This window comes from Hibiscus syriacus, unplaced genomic scaffold (assembly GCF_006381635.1).
Source record: "Hibiscus syriacus cultivar Baekdansim isolate YM2019G1 unplaced genomic scaffold, ASM638163v2 tig00000916_pilon, whole genome shotgun sequence".
Lineage (NCBI taxonomy): Eukaryota > Viridiplantae > Streptophyta > Magnoliopsida > Malvales > Malvaceae > Hibiscus > Hibiscus syriacus.
In genome coordinates this window covers 1,370,248-1,390,755 of record NW_024061833.1, presented here as the reverse complement: position 1 = coordinate 1,390,755, position 20,508 = coordinate 1,370,248, and the positions used below count along the sequence as shown (strand labels likewise).

Genomic DNA, 20,508 nt, shown 5'->3' with positions numbered 1-20,508 from the left:
TATGTTAAATGCTAACTACATGTAGCTTAATTGAAGCATTTAAATAGCTAAGTGGTGTGATTGATCAAATTGAAATATCGGTGGTCGAAATGATTTTTGACCATAGTTGAGTGGTCAACCGTGTAGTTTACCCTATATCTTATTACCTTTAACTATTATAAAATATATTTATAATCATTAAAATAGTACATATATTATTTATCAATGTATTTTATTACTTTTAGCTGTTATACAATATTTAATATGATTTAACTAGTAGTATCGTTTTTAAATTTTACAATTTTTGACGTAAAATTAATATTCCTCATCTTTTATTTATTTTGTTTACCGAAAGATTAACATAAACTTAGATAATCAAATGATTACTGTGATATTATTCATCTTAAAATCATTATTATCTTCTCAAACAGACAAATGATAGAGTGTGCAATATTATCATTTTAAATTTCAGTTTTTTATTTTATTTTTAATGTGTAATTAATATTTTACACCTTTTTTAAAAAGTGATATACAAATCAAGTTAATTCAATAATTAAATATATAATTGTTATCCTTAGAGGTTTCAGTTTCGAGTACCAGAAGCTATAAGAATGTTTAAATTTTGATTATTAGATGGTACTTTTTAAAATATATATTATCTTATAATTATCATAGATTAATAAAAAAAATGTGACAATATCTATGGAGAATAAAAAAAATACTCAACACTTTATTTTATTTATCTATAATTCTCAATTTAAAACATGGGAATTTAGGTACAATGTTCCTATGGGCTCTCTGTACAGGGGAACAAAATTGCCTTCCCTCAATGAGGTGCTCCTTTATTAGGGGCCTCTGAAATTTTCTACTCAAGCTGGTTGCTTTTTCCCCTCTTACAATTAATTAAATTAAGAAAAACATTATACGATAAGATTCAAATCTTATGAACCACATCATCAAATTAATGTAATATCCAGCGAAAAGGACTGAACATATTAGATAATGTATAGATTTTGTTGTGATTTAAAAGCATTCCCAAACGCTTTTTTATTATAATCGACGGAGGAAGTCGTCATCTCTCACACCCATTAACCAATCTGATCACTACACGCAACTATGCAAGAAAGGCCACTATTCCTATCACATTATATGATCAAAATAGATCATCATGTACGAATGAATGAATGAATGAATGAATATATGAAATATATTCATTATAATTTTGTATCATTTTAAATAAAACTTATAAAAAAATAGATAACAATTATATGTAATATTCACATATATTAGTTTAAAATTGAATGGAATAGTTCGGTCGGTATATAGAACATAACGATATTTTATAGAAGAGTGATAAAAGATGAGAACGGACAATAAAACCTTGATAATAAAATGAAATAATTTGTCTAAATATATTTGAGTTGCTTATCGTATGATGATTAATGTTGAAGAATGAAGTTCCAAAGAAATTTATTGCATTGAATAAATATACGAGTCTTAATTGAAGATTTTATCGATAAAAGTGATATCAGTTGTTGAAGTAAATAGTTAATAATGATAATATAAGTTATAATTTTATACATCACATATAATTTATTAATTTTTTTATATTAAATACTACTCATGATCAAAATAAAATCATATTATATATAAATATAATATATGACTTCTCAATTTAAATATATTTGAGCTTCTCACTTTATAATATTCAATGTTAAAGAATGGAACTTCCAATAAATTAAGTTGAGTTGAATTTAGGGATGAGTATTCGATCGAGTCGAATTGAGTTAAAATATTTTGAGTTGATGAGTTATATTTATAACTCAAATTAAATTTTTATTTGAGTTTAAGAAATTCAATCTGATTTATTTGAGTTTCTATTTAAATTTAATTATAAATATTTATAATGTTACGATACTAATTGATTTTAATTTTTCACCATCCGCAAGTCATTGGGGGATTATGCAAGCTCTTAAATAGTTCCCACTTTGTCTGTTTTAATAATAAAATAGTATTTTTTCCTTAAATTTGTGGCAAATATAAAATAATATCAATTTAAAGACTATTAACCATTGACAATGAAAATTATACTTTTATATACGTAATTTAAATCTAAAACCTTAAAAGATAATAATAAATTCACTAATCACGTATAATTCGTGCCAATAAAATAGTATTAAATAGCTCACACCGCGAATATAAATTCAACGTCTAAATCGTAAAGCGTGCTGCTAGCGTCCCTAAAATTATATTATCATTTACACTGGCAGGTCACAGGAGCCTGCATGTGAGCTTTCAACACCTTCTACCCTTTTCTCTGATGTAATTTAAATTATATATATTCCGTTTTCAAATTGGATAAAAATTACGTAAATTTTATATGTAATATTGTTTAAATGCAGACCCAACACCAGTTTAATAAAGCAATGATCAATGGAAGAAGAAAACCAATGCAAGGATCCCTACGTACTGCACGCCACACCCACAGCACCTCCTTAATTACATATCATTCTTCTTAAGCTTAAATTAATACAACATAAAATATTAATTAGCATGTGGGGACTGGTGGACTGCAGCTTCTTTCTCTCAAATGATTATCTAATGGAGTAGCTTATTTGGTTCTTGGATAATATGCTTTGTTTGTTTTATGTATTAATCTTTGCTTCCTGTTCAATGTTCCCAGGGATTAACCGCCCATGCCAAGTTCTTAAATTTTAAACCATTTCCGAAGCTTTCCCGAGTTTTCGTTTGTTCTGGGATCTGGATTTCTCCTCAAGTAAGTTTGTTTTTCTTAGTTTTTCTATTCTCTGGAGTCTGGTGTTTGCAATATTAACTGTTTGGTTGTCGAGAAAATGAAGAGAAAGAGGAGAAAAAATCTGAACGTCGTTATTCAACTTTGCTTATTGAAAAATATTTAAACCTATCCATTAGCAGCCGTGTTTAGCTAAAATAGGGATACAGAATGTTTTTTTAAACATTTTACTCAATAGCCAAACAGAGAAAAAGGAGGAAACCGGTTAGAAAAGTCAAACAGATTGATAGACCTAACTCACCTAAAACTGCTGCTTTTGAAAATTTTCCGCCTAGAATCATGTCGTTGATTATAGTTTACAAACAGATTCTTTAATGATTGTGTCTCTGACTTTCTGATATCTATGGTCTCATTCGAACTCATGTAGATGTGGCCAAAGTTCTGCTCAAAAGATTCCCTCTTTTGCTGAGATTTCTGGTTGAATCATTCGGGGTGTTTGGCAACTGGGAAAATGTTGAAGAAAATGAACTCATTGTTCATATTCATCCTGGGGGCTATGTTCTTATCTATCCAAGCAGACCCTGTTGAAGATAAACAAGCGTTATTAGATTTCATTGAACATATTCATCATTCAAGGTCTCTCAACTGGAACAAAGAAGCCTCTGTTTGCAGCAGCTGGATCGGTGTGGCATGCAACAGTGACAAGTCCAGGGTTGTTGGTCTGCATTTGCCTGGAATGGGATTTCGAGGCCCTATTCCACCCAACACTCTCAGTAGGTTATCAGCTCTTGAGGTCTTGAGCCTTAGATCCAATGCCATTTCCGGTTCATTCACTTCGGATTTTGTCGAGCTCAAGACACTCACTACCCTTTATCTACAATTCAACGACTTATCTGGTTCATTGCCTGATTTGTCTCTTTGGAATAATCTTACCATTGTTGATCTTTCTAATAACTCGCTTTCGGGCGAAATTCCGGATATCGATATCCCCAGCTTGCAACAGCTTGATTTGTCCAACAATGATCTCACTGGTATTATCCCCAAGTCCCTTGGAAGATTCCCAATCTGGGTTTTTTCTGGTAATACTAACCTTTCATCAACAACCAACACTCTTTCTCCTCTTCCAGGCCAACCACCTAATGCTCAACCATCCAAGAAAGCTAGAAAACTCGGTGAACCGGCACTCTTGGGGATGATAATCGGAGCTTGTGTCCTGCTATGTGTTTTGATTTCCCTTTTGATCATCTGTCGTCGGCCGAAGAGACGAAATCGACCCCAAGAACTGTTAAAAGTCATCATGGGCGGCTAATTTTCTAGATGGCAGCCAACTACTTTGATTTAATTCAAAGATGGTTGCATTTTGTTGGAAAAAATGGAATAATTACAACATTTTAATCATTAAACTTTAGGGTATTTACAAGATTAAGTCCTTAAGATTTAGCTATAAATACCTTATCCCATTTAGCTTCAAAATCATCCCAAAACATTCTAGCTTTCTTCCAATACTAGAGAGAATTTAGAGAGTTTCTTGAGAGTTTTTTTCTCCTTTTTATCAAGAGAGAATTATCATTGTTTTCTCATTGGTAGATCGAGAGAAGTTGTAATTCCTATTTTCTCATAGTGAAATTCTTCTACCGTTGCCTGTGGTTTTTACCCTATATTATTCAGGGGTTTTCCACGTAAATTTTGTGTCTCTTTTATCTTCATTTTTATTTTCTCAAATTATCAGTTACGATTTTGCTCTATCCGATAGCCGTCTTCCGCAACAATTAGTATCAGAGCTAGATTAGAGTGTGTAATATCTGCTTATTGTCTTTGTGGTTGTCACCAAAAGGTGGATCCTCCAACATAAGAAAATAAGAAGTTATTACACATTCTTTGAAGGTTCTAGAGAACTATTCACGATAGTGAAATAGTGGGAGCTATCCGTAGAAGAAGCTATGACAACGAAATTTGATATTGAAAAATTCAATGGGAGAAATTTCTCATTGTGGAAATTGAAGATGAAGTCTATCCTAAGGAAAGACGGGTGTCTAGCGGCTATCAATGAAAGGCCGGTGGATTTCGCAGATGACATCAAATGGAACGAGATGGACGGGAATGTTATGACAAACTTTCATCTAACATTAGCAGATGAAGTATTGTCAAGCATCGAGGAGAAGAAGACATCTAAGGAGATATGGGATCATCTCACCAAATTGTACGAGGCCACATCGCTGCACAATAAAATTTTCCTTAAGAGGAAATTGTACAATCTCCGTATGCCAGAATCTACTTCAGTGACGGAGTACTTAAATACACTGAACACCTTATTTTCTCAGCTTACATCCTTAAGCTGTAAAATAGAAGAATAAGAACGTGCTGAACTTCTACTTCAAAGTCTATCGGATTCGTACGATCAACTCATCATCAACTTGACAAACAATGTCACCAGTCTAGTCTTCGATGACGTTGCAGCTGTTGTTCTACAAGAAGAAAATCGGCGCAAGAACAAGGAAGACAGACAAGTAAATCTGCAACAAGTAGAAGCGTTGACAACAATGAGAGGGAGATCAACAGAACGTGACCAAAGCAGCAATCATAAACATGGTAGATCGAAGTCGAGGAGCAAGAAGAATTTAAAGTGCTACCACTGTGGAAAGAAGGGTCACTTGAAGAAGGATTGTTGGAGTCTAAATAAAAACTCCAATCTACAAGACAATACCGCAAACACTTCAGATGATGGAGATGCTCTATGCTGTGAAGCGTCAACCACCGTGGAAGGCAGAAAAAGATTTGCAGATATATGGCTCATTGATTCGGGAGCGACATATCACATGACCTCAAGAAGAGAATGGTTCCATCATTATGAACCTGTCTCAGGAGGATCTGTGTATAGTTGCAATGATCATGCCTTAGAGATCGTTGGTGTGAGAACCATCAAATTAAAGATGTATGATGGAACAATTAAAGTTGTTCGAGATGTGCGGCACGTGAAAGGTCTGAAGAAAAATTTATTATCCTACGGATTGTTGGATAATAATGCTAGCAAGATTGAAACACAGAAAGGAATCATGAAGGTGTTACGTGGAGCACTTGTGGTGCTGAAAGGTGAAAAGATAGCTGCAAACTTGTACATGCTTAAGGGAGAGACATTGTTAGAAGCAGAAGCCTCTGTTGCCTCATGTAGTTCAGATTCTGTAATGCTATGGCATAAGAAACTTGGACACATGTTAGAACAAGGAATGAAAGTCCTTGTGGAGCAAAAGCTACTTCCAGGCTTAACAAATGTATCACTTACTTTGTGTGAGCATTGCATAACAAGTAAGCAGCACCGGTTGAAATTCAACACATCAAATTCTAGAGGCAAAAGTGTTCTAGAATTGGTTCACTCTGACGTATGGCAAGCACCAGTAACATCCCTAGGTGGAGCAAAATACTTTGTCTCATTTATTGATGACTACTCCAGGAGATATTGGGTGCACCCTATTAAGAAGAAGTCAGACGTGTTTTCAACTTTCAAAAACTTCAAAGCGCAGGTGGAACTTGATTCTGGAAATAAGATCAAGTGTTTCAGAACAGATAATGGAGGAGAATACACAAGCGAAGAATTTAATGACTTTTGCAAGAAAGAAGGCATCAAAAGACAGTTCACAATGGCGAACACTCCTCAACAAAATGGAGTGGCAGAGCGAATGAACAGAACCTTGTTAGAAAGAACAAGAGAAATGTTGAGGGACGCAGGCCTAGAAAAATCATTCTGGGCAGAAGCAGTCAATACCGCCTGTTATTTGGTGAATCGAGCTCCATCAACTGCAATAGAGCTGAAGACACCAATGGAGATGTGGACTGGTAAACCAGTTGATTATTCAAACCTCCATGTATTTGGAAGTATTGTTTACGTGATGTACAACGCCCAAGAAATTTCAAAGCTGGATCCAAAATCCAGGAAATGCAAATTCTTGGGGTATGCTGATGGAGTAAAGGGGTATCGCTTGTGGGATCCCACTGCCCGCAAAGTGATCATTAGCAGAGATGTTATCTTTGTATAAGATAAGCTACAAAGAAAAGAAGACGATGATAACGCTGAAAAGTCAGAGACTACACAGATACATGTGGAAAAGGAGTTTGAACAAGGAGATTCTTCTAAAGAAGAACCAACACATGATGAACAAGAACCAGAGAGTTCTGAAGCTCCAACAACTCGTCAATCAGATCGTGTGAGAAGACGTCCCAATTGGCACTCAGATTATGTTATAGAAGGAAATGTTGCATACTGTCTTTTAACAGAGGATGGTGAGCCATCAACATATCAAGAGGCAATAAACAGCTCATATGCTTCATTGTGGATGATGGCGATGCAAGAAGAAATCGAAGCCCTTCATAAAAATAATACATGGGACCTTGTGCCACTACCACAAGGAAGGAAGCCAATTGGTAACAAATGGGTTTTCAAAATCAAGCGAAATGGTGACGATCAAGTGGAGAGGTATCGTGCAAGACTGGTGGTCAAAGGATATGCTCAGAAAGAAGGTATTGATTCCAATGAAATTTTTTCTCCTGTGGTTCGACTAACAACAGTTCGAGTTGTCTTGGTAATGTGTGCTACATTGAATTTACATTTGGAACAACTAGATGTTAAAACAGCTTTTCTTCATGGAAATCTTGAAGAATAGATTTATATGCTCCAGCCTGAAGGTTTTGAAGAAGACGAAAAGAAGAACTTGGTTTGCAGGTTGAACAAATCTCTGTACGGTCTAAAGCAGGCGCCGAGGTGTTGGTATAAGAGATTTGATTCCTTCATTATGTGCCTTGGATACAACAGACTTAATGCAGACCCTTGTGCTTATTTCAAGAGGTTTGGTGATAACGATTTTGTTATATTGATGTTGTATGTGGATGACATGTTGGTTGCAGGACCCAACAAAGATCATATTGAAGAATTGAAGGCACAACTGGCTAGGGAATTTGAAATGAAGGACTTGGGATCATCAAACAAGATTCTAGGGATGCAAATTCACCGAAACAGAAGTAATAGGAAGATTTGGCTTTCACAAAAGAATTACTTGAAGAAAATATTATCACGATTTAGAATGCAAGATTGTAAGCCAATTTCTACCCCTCTTCCTATTAACTTCAAATTATCCTCTAGTATGAGTCCTAGCACTGAAGAAGAGAGGATGAAGATGTCTCGAGTACCGTATGCAACAGCAGTGGGAAGTTTAATGTTCGCTATGATATGCACAAGATCAGACATTGCACAAGCAGTAGGAGTGGTTAGTCGGTACATGGAGAATCCAGGCAAAGAGCATTGGAATATTGTAAAGAGGATCCTAAGATACATCAAAGGGACCTCAAATGTTGCATTATGTTACAGAGGATCAAACTTACTAATCAATGGGTATGTAGATTCTGACTATGTAGGGGATTTGGATAAAAGCAAATCTACTACAGGATATGTGTTCAAAGTTGATGGTGGAGCTGTAAGCTGGGTTTCAAAATTGCAGTCAGTTGTGGCTACATCCACAACAGAGGCAGAATATGTAGCAACTACACAAGCCAGTAAAGAAGCAATTTGGTTAAAGATGCTATTGGAGGAGCTTGGGCACAATCAAGAGTATGTGTCTTTGTTTTGTGACAGTCAAAGTGCCTTGCATCTAGCAAGGAATCCAGCATTTCATTCAAGGACAAAACACATACGAGTTCAATACCATTTCATTCGTGAAAAGGTGGAAGAAGGGACGGTAGATATGCAGAAGATCCATACCAAAGACAACATAGCAGATTTCATGACGAAGGCGATCAAAGCTGATAAATTTACCTGGTGTCGATCCTCTTGTGGCCTGTCAGAAACGTAAGCAACATGAAGGTACAAGGTATAAAGAATAGTGTGAAGATATGATTGTTCCAATCAAATCTTCAAGTGGGAGATTGTTAAAAGTCATCATGGGCGGCTAATCTTCTAGATGGCAGCCAACTACTTTGATTTAATTCAAAGATGGTTGCATTTTGTTGAAAAAAAAGGGGATAATTATAACATTTTAATCATTAAACTTTAGGGTATTTACAAGATTAAGTTCTTAAGATTTAGCTATAAATACCCTATCCCATTTAGCTTTAAAATCATCCCAAAACATTCTAGCTTTCTTCCAATACTAGAGAGAATTTAGAGAGTTTCTTGAGAGTTGTTTTCTCCTTTTTATCAAGAGAGAATTATCATTGTTTTCTCCTTGGAAGATCGAGAGAAGTTGTAATTCCTATTTTCTCATAGTGAAATTCTTCTACCATTGCCCGTGGTTTTTACCCTATATTATTCAGGGGTTTTCCACGCAAATTTTGTGTCTCTTTTATCTTTATTTTTATTTTCTCAAATTATCAGTTGCGATTTTGCTCTATCCGATAGCCGTCTTCCGCAACAAGAACTCCATGAAAACACCCCGAAGAATGAAATCTCTTTGAAGAAAATGGCTTTCAAGAATCATGATAACAACAACAGGCTTGTGTTCTTTGAGGGGTGTAATCTTGCATTTGATCTTGAGGACTTGTTGAGTGCTTCTGCTGAGGTGCTTGGGAAGGGTACATTTAGGGTGACATATAAAGCGGCCTTGGAGGATTCGGTAACCGTGGCGGTTAAGAGGTTAAAAGAGATTGCATCGGTGAAATGGGAGTTCGAACAACAAATGGAGGTCATTAGTCATATCACGCATGAGAATGTGTCTGCACTAAGAGCATATTATTATTCAAAAGATGAGAAGCTTGTGGTTCATGATTACTATGATCTAGGAAGTGTCTCTGCTTTGCTACATGGTAAACTAACTCGATATACTCGAATTCGGGTATATTTTATTTAATATAATATGTTCTTTGATCTTTAATCTATGTGTGTGCGTGCCTATATGTGTATGTGTATGTGTATGTGTATGCGTGCCTATATGCGTATGCGTATGCGTATGCGTGCCTATATGCGTATGCGTATGCGTATGCGTATGTGTATGTGTATGTATATGTATATGTCTGTATGCATTTTCAGGTAAAAGGGGTGAAAGCAGGACACTTCTGGACTGGGAAACTAGACTTAAGATTGCAATTGGTGCTGCAAGAGGCATTGCTTATATCCATTCACAAAACAATGGCAAACTTGTACATGGAAACATAAAAGCCTCCAACATTTTCCTCGACTCCGAACAATACGGTTGCGTCTCGGATATCGGTTTAGCATCGGTGATGAGCTCAATGCCCCCGACCATAATGCGTGCTGCTGGTTACCGTGCACCAGTAGTAACAGACACAAGGAAAGCGACTCAAGCATCTGATGTATACAGTTTTGAGGTGTTTTTACTTGAGCTTCTAACTGGGAGATCACCGATACACGCAACTGGTGGCGAGGAGAGAGTTCATTTGGTGAGGTGGGTGCATTCGGTGGTTCGGGAAGAGTGGACGGCCGAAGTGTTCGACGTGGAACTCTTACGGATTCCAAATATTGAGGAGGAAATGGTGGAGATGCTACAGGTTGCAATGAGTTGTGTGGTGAGAGTGCCGGAACAGAGACCGAAAACTGCCGACCTAGCATAGACGGTAGAGGAAATACGACGAGCTAATAACGGGAACCAGCATTCTTTTGAAACTACATCAGAAACCTCAGGCTCAACAACATTCCCACATATAGATGTAGGAGTTGAAACAGTTTTCCTCTTCAATAGTTCCACAGTGAGAGATTCATTTAGAATTATGAATCGCTATAATTTTTTTCTTTTACAATTTCTTATGAAACAGGGAGATGGAGAAGGGTTTTTGATTATTTAAGTTTTTAATTAGTTTAGCTATTTGGGCTATTGTATCATTTAAACAATATGATTTTGCTTAGGGAATGTCTTGTTAGATCTCTTCTTTATTAATAATTTTAATCGATAATGTGTTATATAAATTTAAAAATGAACTATTTCTTGGTGAATGTCTTGTTAGATCTGATTTAGGATGTACATTTGATGTGAATTTGATTATTTATGACTCGATCTGATTTTATAGTATTTTTCTTATTGAAAATTCATGTTAGATTTTATAAAGAAAAATATTTGATCTGATCCAAAAATAATAATATAATTGACATTTATATATTTAGAGATAATTGTTATAATATCATTCTTTATATATATATATATATATATATTCAATTAGATATCTATTTTACCTAACAAAAATAAAAATTATTATATATATGTAAGGTGCGGGTTTTTCTCCTCAAATCAGATTGGATTTTTAGGTTGATAAAATTTCTCTAAAATTGGATTGGGTCAGGAGATGAATGAAGGTATATTATACTTGGGTCGAGTTCAGATAATGGATGAAAAAATATTATACCCGAATGAAATTTAAATGTGATAAAAATCCGATCTAATTCGACTCATAATCATCCCTAATCTCATCGCATGTAAATACCAAACTCATGTACCAAAAGTTATACTTAACCTATCTTGTACATTTTCAACCATATACTTGACTCGGCCTATCAGAAACAAGTTAGCAATTTTATTTATCTATAATCAAATAAAAATATAGTTCACATTGTTTCATAGTAACAAGTTGTGGTGTCTTTATCACATGGAAGATCAAGTCAAAGTTCACATATGATTAACAATATCTTTTGTACTTGATTATATAAAATAATGTAAAGTGACAATCATATGAACTATTCAGTGATGTTCATAATTGATTGCACAATTCTAATTTAATACCAACTTGTTTTTATTTAAACCCGGACGGCCATTTGTATATATAGGGAAAGAGTGGATGGAGATCGGAGAGGGACGAGGCATGGGAATCGACAGGCCTTTGATGTTGCGCATGCTAATGCTGCTACTAGCCCCGGGAGCTGCTGGAGCTTCGGGTGCAACGGATACTCATACGCCATTTAACCGCAGCTACTTTCCTCATGGTTTTATTTTTGGTGCCGGGTCAGCTGCTTACCAGGTACCTACCTTCTCCTATTGGTTTATTAATAATATTATCAAAACAAATATGTTAGGAATGAATTTATAGAATTTTAGTGTAGGACAAATTTATAAAATCTTAGAAAACGAAAATAAATTATCAACAGAAAATATAAAGAAAAAGATTGAAAACTTTTAAGATAATGACCGTCTTTATCCAAAGACGAAGTCGGGATATCAGCCCAAGGAAAATAAAGTATAACTAACAATAAAAATTGGTTGACATGCGACTACCTGGAGTTTTAACTAATTTGTTTTAGGAGTTTGTAAAATGTCTATCGAGAATTATATATCGGTACCGCTGCTACCGCAGATCGAAGGAGCAGCTCTTGAAGATGGAAAAGGACCAAATTTCTGGGACATCTTCGTTAGAAAATATCCAGGTTCATTTTGTTAATTTTATCTATTTTATACATCACTCATATAAAAGGGCAAATAAACCCAACTATAGGAAATAATTAATATACTTATTTATAATTATCGATATTTAATTTATTAGTTAATTAGTTTAAATTAAATATTGTATTGATACATTGTTGAAATGATTTTTTAATCTAATTTTTTTCATTCATAATGCCAATATTCGAATGTTTTTGTTAATTAGTTATAGTGTTCATTTTTAAATAAAAATATTAATATGATCTTTAAAGAAAAGCTAAATTAACTCGGGGTATGATATACCTACAGAAAATATTATTGATGGGAGTACAGGAGATGTAGCAATTGATTTTTATCATCGTTACAAGGTTAGTCATCTTTCGGTTAATTATTTTCATAGATTAATATTTGATGCACTAACTATATGCGTCAATGACTTTAATCATTGAAATTAAGTAGTCAATTTAATTATGTACAGGAGGATATAATGCTAATGAAAAAAATTGGTTTGGATTCCTTCAGATTCTCCATTTCATGGTCTAGAATTTTACCCAGTAAGTTCATTAATTTTAATTTTAATAATAATTCAAATAGTTGATGGATTTTGCATAGAAAATTAAATACAGGGTCTCTAATCTACAGAGGGAAAACTTAGTGGTGGAGTGAACCCACTGGGGGTCCAATTTTACAACAATCTCATCGACCACCTCCTTGCCAATGCTTTAGTTCCCTTTGTGTCTTTACTCCATTTTGATCATCCCCAAGCTCTTGAAGATGAATATGGTGGATTTTCAAGTCCCAAAGTTGTGTAAGTTTTCTCATCAATTCGCATTTATGTATTTGTGTCCGACATATATTCGAATTTCGAACACGTAATATGAATTTTTATTTCCTAGACAGAGATGACTTTGTTGATTATGCTGATTTTTGCTTCAAAACTTTTGGGGATCGAGTCAAGCACTGGGTGACTATGAACGAACCAAATGGGTGGAGCATGGGCATTGTCACTTCAGTAAACCAGTCTTATATCTTATCCCATCACTTCCTTCTTTCCCATGCAGCTGCTGTTAAACTCTACAGAGAGAAGTGGCAGGTTTGAATCGAATTCGACCAGAATAATATCTATATGTAATTAGATATAATGCAGAATGCATATAAACAGATCTGTACATAATTATGTTTAAATAAGAACAAATCTGAATTCAAATTCGCATGTGTTATGGTGATGGATGTGCAGGAATCTCAGAAGGGAGAAATTGGGATTACCTTAGTAACCTTCTGGTACGTACCAAAATATGATACAACTGAAGACCGCGAGGCAGCTTTCAGGGCACTGGATTTTACTTTTGGATGGTGAGTCGTGTTACTCAATATATATATATATATATGTATATAGAAGAACAATCATCATATCCGACCTCAAACTGTAATAAGTTACAATTCTCCTCTTAAATTAGAAAGAATAAATCGTCTTTGAACCCCCAATAAATAAATAGTGTTAGATTTCCCTTCATTGCATGATTTGATCTTAGACCAAATAATTCATTTATTCTTATTGTATTCGTATTACTTTTTTGTCTAAATTTACTGAATTATATCGAATGTTTCTTATTCGGCAAAACTCATGAAGGTTTTTGGATCCGATAATATACGGTGAGTATCCAAAGAGCATGCAATCATTGGTAGGAAGCAGATTGCCCAAATTCACTAGAGCACAGTCCAAGATGTTAAAAGGGTCCATTGATTTTCTTGGTGCAAATTATTACACTTCAAACTATGCACAAAATGCTCCTCCATCAAACACTTCAACCTTATTCAGTGATGCCAGGGGCAAATATCACAAGTATGCCAATGATCTCATTGTATTTGAACCCGGAAAAGCCTAGTAGCATTCTCATTAACGTACCATTTCGTTCTCGCAGCCGAGAAGAATGGAGTTCCAATCGGCACACCAGTAATTTCTGAGCTCTTTCTTCTTTTTCTGATCTTCCAAGGCCCATTTTGATGAACAAAATATCTTTGTCGACGATTTCGCAGACTGATGTGAGCTGGCTTTTCATTTATCCAAAGGGATTGAGAGATCTCATGTTATACATAAAGAACAAATACAACAATCCACCCGTTTACATTACGGAGAACGGTTAGCCGGATCGCGGAGTCTTTGGTCCTTGGTTATGATGTTTAAGTTCCATGCATTTGAAGCCAGTACCCTGAATTTCATTTGCTTTCTGTTTTCTGCAGGGGTGGCTGAAGCAAATAATGCTTCATTGACAATAGAAGAAGCCCTTAAAGATAGCACTAGGATTAGATACCTTGACGACCACTTAAGGTCCCTTTTGAAAGCAATCCGGTGAGTACTTAATCCATAAATCAAGCTTAGCTTTAGCTTAACTTGTTGCTAAATTCGATTGTGTTTATGGACCTTTTGGCAGGGAGGGCGTTAACATAAAGGGTTACTATATGTGGGCGCGTTTTCGGATGACTTCGAGTGGACTTCGGGATACACTCTTCGATTCGGGTTCACGTACATTGATTACAAGAACAACTTGAGAAGATACCTTAAGCATTCGGCTTACTGGTTCAAGAAGTTCCTCCTTGATGAACCGCAACAATATCTCATGGCTTAACATTCAGTCGAACGATTGTACTGTTTCTTATGCTATACATTTCTTTAAGCGTTTTAAATTTTTATGAGTTAGTAGGGGGGAAACTACTACAAACAGCAATTTTTTAAGCGAAGACATACTTGTCGGCAGCTGAACAGACCAATACCTATTGGAAAAAATCCACCTCATAGTTTGAATTAAAATTTTCAATATATAAAGAGACTAAACATAAAATTATCCCATTAACCAAGGGGAGACCAAGATCCTAATTTCTATTTACTCGCTTTGGCCCTAATTCATATATTCAATCCTAATTGGGCATAGTTAGAATCTTGACGTGGTTTAGTTGATGAGTTCAGATGTATTACCAATTTAGCTGGTAGATAGTTAACTAATAAAAAAATTGAGTATTGTTGAGGGATTTCCTTTTTTTTTTTACCTATCAAGTCTATATTATTGGGACGATATTGTTATAAAGTGTTAGAAATTTCATCTCCCTATCTTGTAGAGGGTCCCAAGAAACATCTCGGAGTGAGAAGGCGCGGTGGAAGGGACTTGGTTGCAGAATTGGTGAAGCACGGAGGATGATTTGGTGAAAAGTGCCAAAATATGAGAGCAATTATAAATCAAGTCTAAAAAAATACATAATAGTAAAACCCTCGGTATTTGCTATCTTTTATGATTCACCTTAACGTTGTTATGTCTGTTATGTTTGGCTTGCAAATTGTCAAATTTGGCAAGTTGGCAAAGTTGACAAGTTGGTTGGTGGTCAACTTATACATATTGGAAAATTCATCTTTGGTAGGTGGTCAAACTTGTGCACATGGGAATTTCATCTTTGGTCCCTAAAATATTATGTTATTTATAAGTTTAGTCCTTAAAACTCAACTATAAATAGGCCTAAGTATTTCATTTTTATAATATTTTTTGATAGTGAAGTTATCATCCGGTGTGGTGCCCAAGGAGTAGACGATATTTTAGTCGAACCTTGTAAATTTGGTGTGTTCTCTCCTTTATTGTTCTTTATTTGGTTTTTCCATTGTGTTTCAATATTCAATAGTTTGACGGGTTTGTCCGCTGCGCAATCTTTGGTGGTTTTGATATTGATATTTCAAATCAATTTTGAAACTACGTTCGTGTGGGAAATAACTCGGTTTCCCCAACAATTGGCATCAGAGCTTCGGTTGTGGTTATCTTGGTGGTCCTGTTGTTGAAAAGATACAGTTTGTGCTATTGAATATTGTTTGTTAGAATTAAAATGCCAAAATACGGATCAGTTGAGACATCAAGCTCTTCATCTGGACCGGTGAGGAGGGTGATGTCAAATGCAAACTTCTCGGTGGAGTTGTTCGATAGATATGATCATTTTGGCATGTGGCAAGGCGAGGTGTTAGACGCTTTATTCCAACAAGGTCTAAACATCACTATTTATGAAGAAAAACCCGTAGATATGGAGGAGAAAGAATGTAGAACAATCAATCGTTTGGCGTGTAACATGATTCGATCTTGTCTTTCTAGGGAGCATAAGTATGACTACAAGAATGAGACTTCTGCAAGTAAGATGTGGAAAACATTGGAGGAAAAATTCCTAAAGAAAAGCTCTCAGAATCGTCTCCACATGAAGAAAAGATTGTTCAGGTTTGAGTGTCAACCAGACACTAGTATGAATGAACATATCACTGCGTTCAATGAGCTAGTGGCAAACTTATTGGGCATGGATGAAACCTTCAAAGATGAAGATTTGAATTTGATGTTGTTGTCATCTCTTTCAGATGAATTTGAGCACCTTGAGACAACGTTACTTCATGGTAAGGATAATGTTACCCTTAAAGATGTAACTGCTGCTTTGCATAGTTATGAGCTCAGGAAGAAAATCAAGAATGAGAGTGTTGAATTATGTTTCGATATAACAAATTTAAGGCAAAATGTTTTTGGACTTGAATTGAATTTATTCAAAGTTTTAAAAAGGTTTAAAAAATAATTCAAAGTCCATTAAATTTGGATTTGAGCAAAAATGCTAAAGGGTGTCAAAGTGAATCCATGCACTCCTGCAGTGCATCCATGCACCCCTGCAGTGCATCCATGCACCTGCCACTAGTGCATCGATGCACTATGCAGTGCATCCATGCACTCCATTTCGAATGCAATTAGTGCATCGATGCACCCTGCTGTGCATCCATGCACCAAGGCTACAACAGCTATTAACGACTAGTTTATTTGAATTTAATGAAGGGGTATTGATGCACCTTGATAGTGCACCGATGCACCATGTTATGGGCAGCCTTTTTAAGTAGAAAAATCATCCCCAAACGGCTCCAAAACATCCCCAACGGTTATATACGACATAAAATACATTCCAAGCTATAAATACAAGCTAAGAACACTTGAAGAAGCAAGAGAACAACTATCCAAGCAATCAAACACAAGAGAAGAGTTTTTCATTCTTATTTCATCTTTCTCTTGTAAATATTTTGTTCTTGTGAGCTTAATTCTTGTAAACACCTACCTTGGAGAGGTTTTCTTGTTTACATTTATTATCCTTTTGTAAAGGGGAAAGGTTCTAGTTTAGCCCGGAAAAACTAGGGAGTTGTAAGGTTATCTATTTGTCCTCAAAAGAAATAACAAAATAGTGAATTTGTTGAAAAATCCTTGGTAAGGAGCTAAGGTAGTGGACGTAGACTTTGGTTGATAAAGTCGAACCACTATAAATCGTTGTGCAATTCTCTATCTTTCAATCTCCTTACTCCCTAAACACAAAACCGTTCCGACCCCTTTTTGCAAACCATTCCGGTTGTCAATTCGAGCTTCCGAAAATCCCAATAATTGACATCAGAGCCTAACTCATTAAGAAGGTTTAACCACCATGAGACGATCCTTGAAGAAGCTCTACCAATTCCCAACACAACCGAGAAGATGGCTTCCACCTCCTACTCGTTCTACATGGAAGACTCCCTACTAACGGTTATGCCTCCATACTTCAATGGAGTCAACTATCATCATTGGAAGCAATCAATGAACGTATTCATCCAATCCAATGATCTTGATGCATGGGAGATTATCAAGAATGGCTACTCTTCTCCAAAGAAGAAGGAGAAGAAGTGAAGTGACAAAGAATTGAAGACAGATCAACTTAATGCGAAGGCCATGCACATGGTGTTGTGTGCATTTGGTCTTGAAATCTATGAAGGAATTTCTTCATGTTCAAGTGCCAAGGAGCTTTGGAATAAGCTCGAGGAAATCTATAGAGACGAGAAAGAAGAGCAAATTTCGATGATGTCTCTATTAGCTCTAACAGAGCCAAAGGTATCTTCAAACTCAAATAAGTTAAATTTATGTTCTTTTAATGAGTTACAAGATGCCTATGATGAATTTTTCGGAGTTTGAGACCATGAACTCCAAATATAAAATTTGATTTCTAAATTTATTGCTAAAATGATCTTCTTTTGAAAGCTAAAACAGACTTGGAAAATCAAAATGAATGTTGAAAGTTAGAGCTTTCAAAATAAAATCTGAAAACTTTGAAAAAGAAATTTTCAAATTAAACAAACTTCTTCTAGAAATGAAAATGGATTTTTAAAATCAAAATGAAATCTTGAAGAAGGATTTAGAGCTTTCAAAAATGAAATTTGAAAGTATTGAAAAAGAAAATTTCGATTTGAAATTTAAGCTTGAATGTTTAACAAAAGGAAAAGAGATCATTTTAAATAATTCATCTAGTTCAATAATGACAATATTTTCACATTGTCATTATCATAGTCATAAGGAATATACTTGTCCTTTAAAGAAAGGAAAACGTTTTAAAACTAGACAAGTATGGGTTCCGAAAGGAACAAGGGGCATTGAAACTAACGTTCAAGGATCCAAAGCAATTTGGATACCAAGATCTACTTAAATATCTCTTGTAGGCGTGTGGGAGCAATGGTGATGAAAATGATGATATTAATTATGCTCTAGCCACACATGAAAGGAATGGGTAACCTCTAAGCTTAATGTTTTTAATTTTAGTTATTTGGTTGCTCATAGGATTTATGCATGCATGAGTTTTGATTTTAAATGATTACGCATTGTTTTTAATCTCATGTATGTTAAAAAAATGGTTATGATGAACATTTTAAATTTTTAATGATTTTTTTTTATTTTTAGTTCATCATAATAAAATTTTGGTCAAAATTGGTTTTAATGCAAATGATATCTCTCTAACAATTGATATTAATTTTTCAAAAACTTTGATTTTACAAATTTTAAATTTTTGACCTAAATTTAAATGTTTATGCATGTGATTTAAATGAAATGATCTCTCTCTAACAATTGATATCAAAATTTTCAAATGCATAATATTTTTGGAAAACTTTATGCATATGCACTTAATTTCAATAATTAATAGTGCATAAAGTATTTTAGAGTTGTATATATTGAATTTCATGTACTACTAACATGTTTGTTATTCTTTGTTGAAATTCAATTTTGTTTAAGTGTCAAGTTCTTAAAGCTAAATTTTGTTTGGAATGCATTTATTGAGGGGGAGCTTTGATTTTTCAAATAAGTTTTAAAATGTCAAATTTACTACTTACTCTCCAAAGTTATTTTGAACTTCAAAGATTGAATTATTTTTATATAACAAAAAGGGGGGGAGAAGTTTGGTTTGAAAAATTCAATTTTTTTAATAAAAAAGGGGGAGCTTAACATTTTCATATATTTTCAAACGATTGGTAACAATTGATATCATTTTGTTAACAATTGGTATCTTTTTCATTAAACATTTTATTAAGGTGGAGTTTTGCCAAAAACATTTTTTCAAATGTTTTGTTATATCAAAAAGGGGGATATTGTTGAATTATGTTTCGATATAACAAATTTAAGACATAATTTTTTTGGACTTGAATTAAATTTATTCAAAGTTTTAAAAAGGTTTCAAAAATAATTCAAAGTCCATTAAATTCGGATTTGAGCAAAAATGCTAAAGGGTGTCAAAGTGCATCCATGCACCATTGCAGTGCATCCATACAGCCCTGCAGTGCATCCATGCACCCCTGCAGTGCATCCATGCACTCCATTTAGAATGCAATTAATGCATCGATGCACCATACAGTGCATCGATGCACCATGCAGTGCATCCATGCACTCCATTTCGAATGCAATTAGTGCATCGATGCACCCTGTTGTGCATCCATACACCAAGGCTACAACGACTAGTTTATTTGAATTTAATGAAGGGGTATCGATGTACCTTGATAGTGCACCGATGTACCATGTTATGGGCAATATTTTTTAGTAGAAAAATCATCTCCAAACGGCTCCAAAACATCCCTAACGATTATATACAACATCAAATACATTCCAAGCTATAAATACAAGCTAAGGACACTTGAAGAAGCAAGAGAACAACTATCCAAGCAATCAAACACAAGAGAAAAGTTTTGCATTCTTATTGCATCTTTTTCTTGTAAATATTTTGTTCTTGTGAGCTTAATTCTTCTAAACACCTACCTTAGAGAGGTTTTCTTGATTACATTTCTTATCCTTTTGTAAAAGGGAAAGATTCTAGTTTAGCCCGAAAAAACTATGGAGTTGTAAGGTTATCTCTTTGTCCTCAAAAGAAAAAACAAATTAGTGAATTTGTTGGAAAATCCTTGGTGGGGAGCTAAGGTAGTGGACGTAGACTTTGGTTGATAAAGTCGAACCACTATAAATCGATGTGCAATTCTGTTGCAACATTTTAATATTTCGATATAACAAATTAAGTTAAATGGATTTTAAGATTTTCCAAACGATTTTCTAAGTATATTCGATATAACTATTCGAATATCAAAACATTACTCCAAATATT

General features: G+C 34.7%; 1 protein-coding gene and 1 pseudogene across 2 annotated transcripts; both read left to right on the top strand.

The window, feature by feature from the left end:
* Positions 1 to 3,215: 3,215 nt before the first annotated feature.
* On the top strand, positions 3,216 to 10,554 carry LOC120117677 (annotated as a pseudogene).
* Positions 10,555 to 11,527: 973 nt separating this feature from the next.
* LOC120117662 (beta-glucosidase 17-like) lies at positions 11,528 to 14,672 on the top strand. Of its 2 annotated transcripts, none has more exons than XM_039137911.1 (12): positions 11,528 to 11,677; positions 12,011 to 12,080; positions 12,385 to 12,443; positions 12,554 to 12,629; positions 12,718 to 12,883; positions 12,976 to 13,168; positions 13,313 to 13,428; positions 13,706 to 13,918; positions 13,998 to 14,029; positions 14,113 to 14,215; positions 14,317 to 14,425; positions 14,527 to 14,672. In XM_039137911.1, exons 1-10 carry the CDS (start codon positions 11,543 to 11,545, stop codon positions 14,115 to 14,117), a joined length of 1,065 nt encoding a protein of 354 aa, XP_038993842.1. In that variant the 5' UTR covers positions 11,528 to 11,542; the 3' UTR covers positions 14,118 to 14,215; positions 14,317 to 14,425; positions 14,527 to 14,672. The 2 variants fall into 2 exon arrangements, with proteins under 2 accessions (XP_038993842.1, XP_038993836.1); XM_039137905.1 differs by having other exon boundaries at positions 14,508 to 14,672.
* The last annotated feature ends 5,836 nt before the right edge of the window (positions 14,673 to 20,508 follow it).